The sequence below is a fragment of the Alligator sinensis genome, unplaced genomic scaffold (assembly GCF_000455745.1).
Source record: "Alligator sinensis unplaced genomic scaffold, ASM45574v1 scaffold838_1, whole genome shotgun sequence".
In the NCBI taxonomy this organism is placed as follows: domain Eukaryota; kingdom Metazoa; phylum Chordata; order Crocodylia; family Alligatoridae; genus Alligator; species Alligator sinensis.
The window spans coordinates 198,049-205,359 of record NW_005842996.1 but is presented as its reverse complement, the minus strand read 5'-3'; the positions used below and the strand labels follow the sequence as shown (position 1 = coordinate 205,359).

At 44.8% G+C, this 7,311-nt stretch overlaps 1 protein-coding gene across 6 annotated transcripts in view; it reads right to left on the bottom strand.

Moving 5' to 3' along the window:
* Window positions 1–4,109, bottom strand: part of PRPF3 (pre-mRNA processing factor 3) — a 26,042-nt gene extending 21,933 nt beyond the window's left edge. For 3 of the 6 annotated variants that reach the window (XR_003092004.1, XM_025193017.1, XM_014526260.2), the window contains exons 1-3: window positions 3,985–4,109; window positions 2,051–2,175; window positions 102–285 (exon numbers count right to left, since the gene is read on the bottom strand). Coding sequence is in view for 5 of the 6 variants with exons in the window: in XM_025193017.1 (XP_025048802.1) it covers window positions 102–246 (145 nt within the window). In the remaining variant the exon portion in view is untranslated. Of the gene's footprint in view, window positions 1–101; window positions 286–2,050; window positions 2,176–2,722; window positions 2,742–3,969 lie in introns of those variants that run through there. The other 3 variants (XM_025193015.1, XM_006036658.3, XM_025193016.1) reach the window with 3 other exon arrangements.
* Window positions 4,110–7,311: the final 3,202 nt, after the last annotated feature.

Genomic DNA, 7,311 nt, shown 5'->3' with positions numbered 1-7,311 from the left:
CTTCCTTAAACCTCTCTAGGCATCAAAGGGCTTCGATTCTCCTACAAACATAGGTCTGGCTATGAGTGCTGTGAGCACGATTATTACACTGAGGAACGTACCAGCTGCTTTCTTTTTGTCCATTCCCTTCCCAACGCAGTTCAATGCTGCAGTGACCACTGTGGGTTCTGAGAAGCCCAGGACCCGCTTCACAGTCTTCTCGATCCATGGCTTCAGCTCATCCAATTCTCTTTTGGAGAGCGACATTTTTAATCAGCCAGTTAACTTCAATTATTTAGCTTGTACCTGTACAGGAAAGAGAGAGGAGAAAACAATCAACATGCTATATCAGTCCACAGTAAGCAAGAGTCCCTGTCCCAAAAAACTCTCTCTACCTAGGCAAAGAGAAGGAACTAATTCATGGAGAGATTTTCTCTGAGTGACTCTGTCAAAGTTAGACAGTAATCTGTGACCAAACCAAGGGACTGCATCTTGGCCTGACTGCTGACCAGGTTGGTGGTTTCTGTGATGCAAGCACCTGACAATGTGTCACTAGCCTGAGACCCGTACAAACACCTTTGGCATTGATCGCTCCCTACACGTTTGAATAGTTTTTTAACATAGTAGGTGTGTACGAGGGGAAGCCCATGCATATCAGCGAGGACAAAGACTGGTTTCATTAAACACAGCAAATACCCACATACAGTCTGTCACACTTAGAAAGTGCCTCCTACCTGAGGGTCCTGAAGCATGCTGCAGACAGAAAACCTCATAACTGGTAAGCGAGATAAACATTTGCAGCCCTCTATGCAAAGGGAAATTACGGCAGAGGCCAATTTTGTCAAGCAATAAGGTAGCATCTCCCTGCCTCATTATTAGACCATGAGAATGTGTTTCCTTACTGTGCACAAGCACAAATACCTGATTTCCCCTTACAATCCATGGCTTAGACTTGGAAATATCCATAGGCACATTCATTTGAAGTCTGAAAATCCCATTCAAGGTAATGGGTCTAACTCACACTTTGAGTCAAGCTTGTGAAAAAGCACTTGTATATTCTTGGTTAGTCCGGGTTTTCTCCCTGTTATCTTCTATAAACCAGAAGCAGTATATCTCTGGCCCAACTGTTCTGAACCTAGTTGTGAGCTACAGATTTCTGAGATAAAAGCTCTCTCCCTGAAACATGAGGACTTTTACTTTCAATATCAGACAGTTACACTCTGCAAGTGAAATGCTTAATTATGCATCTAGACCCTAATCTGATTTAGAAGTCAAGTCTCCTTTACCTGGGAAGAGGATGCAATCTTCTTAAGGATCTCAACCCAAGATGTTTCTTTCCCATGGGAGTGGGCCTGTACATGATTTCTACTATACAATGACTTAGTGTTACTACAGGCTCATAAAAGCAGAAAGCAAAGTTTTAAACAAAGTTATTCCCCAGAGAAAGGCTACATGACAGAATAAAAATAATGGGTTTTTTTTAGCTGAATTGAATGTACAGTCAAATCTTCTCTCACTACTTAAAGAGAAGCTTAAAAAAGCAAGAGAAGACTTGACCAAAAGGCATCCTGTAGCTACGCTTCAGTTATGGATGCTTATTTTGTATGATATAGCACAGTATCTGCTACCATTGCTTAATTTTAACAAATGAAATTCATGGGCATTAATTTAACTAGATCAAAAGCCATCACTGCATTTTTTATAAACTTGTTACCATATTAGTATATTGTAACAACAGGCTGATACTGCTATAAAATGAATTATGCTTTACACAAAAGATTGCAACTTTACCTATGTAAATTCAAAAACATGTAGTAGAGCATTCAGAAAGTTTATTGACCAACATTAAGAAAGAGAATGCTGTGAAAATCCCCCTTATATTACAACTACAGGTACCATCTTTTGGCCATGTTAATTGTTTTACATGTTGTTAAATCTTACATAAGGCCAATTGTGTATATTAAAATATCTAAATGCGGACAGCCAAAGTGTATTAGATTTCTAATAGGTGGCCTATTAGTAGAACAGCACAACACACACTTCTCAGATTAAAAAGTTGACACCCACTAACCTTCTTCACTGATACTCCTCAGAAAATGGATAATCTGAAACCAAGGCTCTCACAAAGTTGTTGTCAAAGCAACTGTGACACCTTCAGACTGATATATTTAGCTTCATCTTGTAATATGTGTGTGCCTAAAATTAAGTAAAGATTCCAATTATAATTCAAGTTTCCAAAGCCACAGTGAGACAAACAATGCCTTATACCAAGAGACTTTTCCTGCACAGAAGTCTCCCAGAGTTTGGACCATCCTGAAGATCTGAACACTTGTTGCATTCATGCTAGAAAATACCTGAGACTTTCAAATCAGTACAGTGTAGTTGCAATAGTTCCCTTGCAGCAGGGAAGGCTTTTAAACCAAATTTTGAAACCCCAAATTGTGTTTTAAGGAAGATGGAGACATCTCTTCCCTGATCAATTCTTTTGAGAAAAAAATCTAACACAATTTGCTGACAATTCTTTTGCCTTGCTTGTAAGACTAGTTTGCCCTGGGAAATGTTAAAACCTCCATAGCACTCAGCTTGAAAAAAAAAGAAAAGAGGAATTATTTATCCCCCAAGGAAATAAATGCACTAGTTCCTCCCACATCATTCCTTGTCTGCCTTTTGTCAAACCAGCAGAGGGACAGTATACGCTCATGGCTGGAATGGAAGAGAAAAGCAAAACTTCTAGGTATTGTACCTGTCAACCAACTTGCTGTGAGACTGGGCAAAGCTAACCCCACTTTGCTGCTGTTTTGCTATGAATTGACCATGTACTTTTGCTTGTGATCTACCTATACATGAAAGGAAATAACATTGTTTTGCCATAATGGTGGAGTGCTGTTGAGAGGTATTAGGTCCAGAAAGGGCTTCAAGATCCTCAGAAGAAGCACTGTGGAAACAGAGAACTATCCTCCAAAATGAACCACTGAGGCTTCAAGCAGCAATGAAAAGGCCAAACTTTAAAATCAAAACGAATACATGTGCCCGTCTTAAAGGAGCTAATTTGGCCTGTTAACTCTATAGGAGAGCAACTAGAAAGGAACAAAGTTCCTCAGGACAAAACCATCATGGTAGACTGATGAGGTGGTTTCTCCTCTTTGGAGGAGCGTTTTACCTGGGGGAACAATTCCTCGCCTCATTTCTGGACTAACGACTGCTGCAAAACAACGGCTCTCCATTTGGATAGCGCTTTGGCTCCAGAGCACGGCACAGAGCTTAACTCTAGTCTCACCCAGGCCACCACTAAACAGGGGTTGGTAACACTCAAGTTAAGCAGCAGTGGTGGGGATACCCCAACAGTGCAAATATGACATGCGACTGCGGAGCTACCGAAAACCAACGGGTCTGCTCACGTCGGGGGCAAGCACACAGCGCCCAGGACCTCGCTAAATCTACAGACGGAGCAACGGCAGGTGCCCGTTTGTGGGCTTAAAGGTAAAGACGGCGACAGGCCGCAAGAAGCAGCAGCTTGGCAAAGAGACGTCCAGATCATCCCCGGTAAGAGCACGAGCTGCCGCTGACTGGGCCAGGCCCTACTGCGCAGCCTCCGGGGCCACACAGTCATTCAGGGGCCAGCCCAGCGCCCCCACCTTGGCACTCTCCTTCTGAACCACTGGCCTCCGCTCCTGTCCCAGTTTTTTTCATGTCTGCCCCAAGGAACCTGTTGTGGCCGGACCGGGCCGGGCACAGACAAATCCAGCCCACCGCGGTGCTGCTAGAGATGTGCACCGGACCCGAGCCAGGCAGCGCGGGGAACACAGGGGTGCGGGCACCCCCTCCCCCTTCGCGGGGTCAGAGGTCAGAGGTGACAGCTGCCCCCCGCCCGGCTGTGGGGGGGCGGTGCCCACAGAACATATGGGGCCCTCGCAGACTCCGTCCCCCGGGCGGCCCGGCCCGGCCCCGCCCCCCGCCGCGGGGAGTTGTAGGGACTGGGTGGGTGTGTACCTCCCCCCTCCTCACCGCAGCGGCTCCCCGCCGCCCCGGGCCCAGCCCGGCCTCGCGGCGCCTGACGGACACGGCTCACGGCGGCGGTGATAGCGACACCGGAAGCGGAAGTGACAGCGGAAGCGGAAACGGCCCCGCGCGAGGCCGCGGCGCGCGCTGCCCCCGGGGCACATGACACTGGGAGGCGGGGCGGGTGCCTCCGGATCACGTGACGGGGAGGGGCGGTCGTGGGAAGGGGGCGTCACGTGCTCGGCCCCTGACGGTAACCCGGGGCGACCCCGTGTGTGGGAGCAGCGAGGGGCAGGCCAGACACGGGCGGGGTGGGAGTGCGCACATCTGTACGTGTACACACCTACAGCTGCAGCTGCACATACAGACAGACAGACACAAATCCATCTACATATACGCACGCACACATATACAGGTACACAGAAATCAAGTGTACGTATACATAGATGGATTTGTGTCTGTCTGTATGTATAGCTGCATCTGTATGTGTGTATACTGTACATGTACAGATGCACCCATACATACATATAGACAAATATATGCACACACAGGTGCTTGATCTGTGTGTATCTGTATATGTGTGTATGTATAGATATACACACATACAGATACAGCTAGATATACATACGTACGCACATAGATACACAAAAATGGACACACGCTTGATCTGTGTGTATATGTATGTATACACACATACATCTATAAACATACACAGTTACATATACACACATGTATACACATATACAGGTACACAACTATATATACCTATATACACATAGATGCACACGTGCACACACACACTTGATCTGTGTGTATCTGTAGGTGTGTGTATGTACACACGTGTGTATGTACGTGTGCGTACATTCACACGTACACACACAGAGAACAAGTTTGTGGGCTGAAGGTCACAGGCTACTGATGGATGCATGGAGAGAAGTTAGAAAACAAAAGACAAGTGGGAGAGAGATGGGGGGGGGCAGTGCTAGGAGGAAAGCGGAGCATTCATTAAACCCATACGAACAAAGTGGGTTATGCAAAATAATCCAGGCAGCGTGTCCTGGCCACAATAAGGCCCCATGACGCCTTGCTGCATCCTGCCATGGGGTCTAGTACAGTGTCACCACCTGAGACAGCCTGCCCCAGGGCTTCCTGGCTCCCACTGGGGCTGCACTGCTAGGTTACTCCATCAGCCGGCTGTCTCCACACTCATCCAGGCAGGTTATGACTCGATGACACCACAGCAGAGTGAACCGTGCGATTGTAGGAATTATTCACATCCCTGAAACTAACCATCAGCCGTCAAGGCAGGCTGCAGCCCTCGTGTCATGACCACGTGGCACTTCCCAGCCCGTGGTGCACCAGGGAACCATCTGGAGTAGCCGACCCCACTTGAACAAGCTCAGCCTAAGGACAGGGCATAGCTTCAGGGACTGTCAACTCCTGAAACATCCTGGCTTTGGTATCTTACTACATGCCCTAATATGAGCAATTAGCTCAAATGAAATGACTGCAGACAAATAAAACCTAAGAAAACTGAGGAAGAATGTCTTGCATTCAAAAGCTTGTCTAGCTGTATCCCGACTGAATAGTTGGTCCAATAAAAGATCTCACCCTAAGAAATCCTTGCCCCTCTAAAAATCAAAGGCAGCCAAAAGCTAAGTGACTACAAGGCCCTTATCAGCAGGGATCCTGGTTTTCTTTGATAAAAAAAAATGCTCAATTTTCAGGTTTAAAAAAGTAACCCAAAATCCACATTTTTCCGTGATTAAAATGAAACACCACTGTATACAGTGTATATATAGTTTATATACACCACTAATGTATATATCTATACACTAGTGCTGTTCCATTTTAATCATGGGAAAATGTGGATTTTGGGTTACTTTTTTAAATCTGAAAATTGAGCACTTTTTTTTTAAGTCACAGAAAACCAGGATCCCAGCTCATCAGTAGCAAGATGCTACAAAACGCACTTCTCGGCCTACTGCACTGCAAGGTAAATAGATGCAGGAAATAAACATTTCCCACTTTGTCTCTGACATTTTATTAGAAGTAATTCCTACCTATTCTCTCTTTCATCCCTTGCTCAAGCTAGTAGAATAAGGACACTATATTCATTTGCTTTGGTTCCCTCCCCGCCAACAATTATTAGTGAATGAGATGGATTATTTGCTCATAAAAAAATACTCTGGTAAAAACAGGGTGCAGAAGCATTCTATATGCAAGTATGCTTTTGATGGGATAGTTTATAGTACCAGTTTCCTAAATGACCCATGCTGTACCAGCCAGTGGGCTTTTGCCAATGTACCCAGGTCCAACCTTGGGCTTTTTGCTAGTATTCAGAAGTCAGGAAGCTCACTGCTTAACCCCCACTATTAAACCAGTCCAAGTTTCTAAGTACAGACCTGATCAACTTTTTATCCCCTCTGATCAAGGATCTCTAACAACTCAATAGAAGCTTGCTAATCCCATGGTACCAGATCCTCATTTCTAATTAAGAAATTACTACACAAGACAGTTGTGTAGTACAATAAGTACTTTCCATGCAGAAGAAGTTTAAAATATCTGACATGAGTTCTAGGAAACAAGCTATTTCTGTTCACCCTTTAAGTGAATTTGATTTTTCCATAAGAACAGTGACAGTGAGCTGGATGTTATCCAAGCTTTGTGGTACTTTTGTTTGTACAAATGGTTTTTGCAGATGCTGGTGCACAAAGCACATGGCGAGAGGGGCTATAAGACAACTACTACACGCGTATCCACAGCTGTCTGGGAAAGTAGGATAATGACACTGTGTGTGATGTGCACAGTGAAACGTTTTCAAAAGCAGATGAGGGAGGCTGCATTCAAACTATGTGTATGAGCTCAACTCGGGCATTTTTCAATTCAGGAGGAATCTTAAAATGGTGAGAAAATTAGTTAGAAATTCTATTAATCCCCTCCCCCCCAAAAAAACCAAACAAAAAATCAAAACACTTTCACTCTCCAGAAGGCTAAAAAAAATCTACTTGTTACTCCCACTAAAGCCTTTTACTTTGTCTTAACAGTAGAGGTAAAAAGCAGACGTGGACACTCTCTTACATGTCAATTTACACTACCAGTGCAGAGATGGGCTTAAAAATAAAATGAGAATAAAGGCAGGAACCTCAAGTGGCTTAAAAAAAAATCTGCAAAATGGGTCTAAATTCCATAACACAGAACTCCTGCTTCTAACTGCTGGAGAGTAAGATAAAAGCATTAAAGACATTTTCTGGTATCGTCTTTCTTCCAGTGAGGAACCAAACTTAGAGGAGACCCTGTTTTACATAAATGGGGTCAAAACCAGCAGTGGAG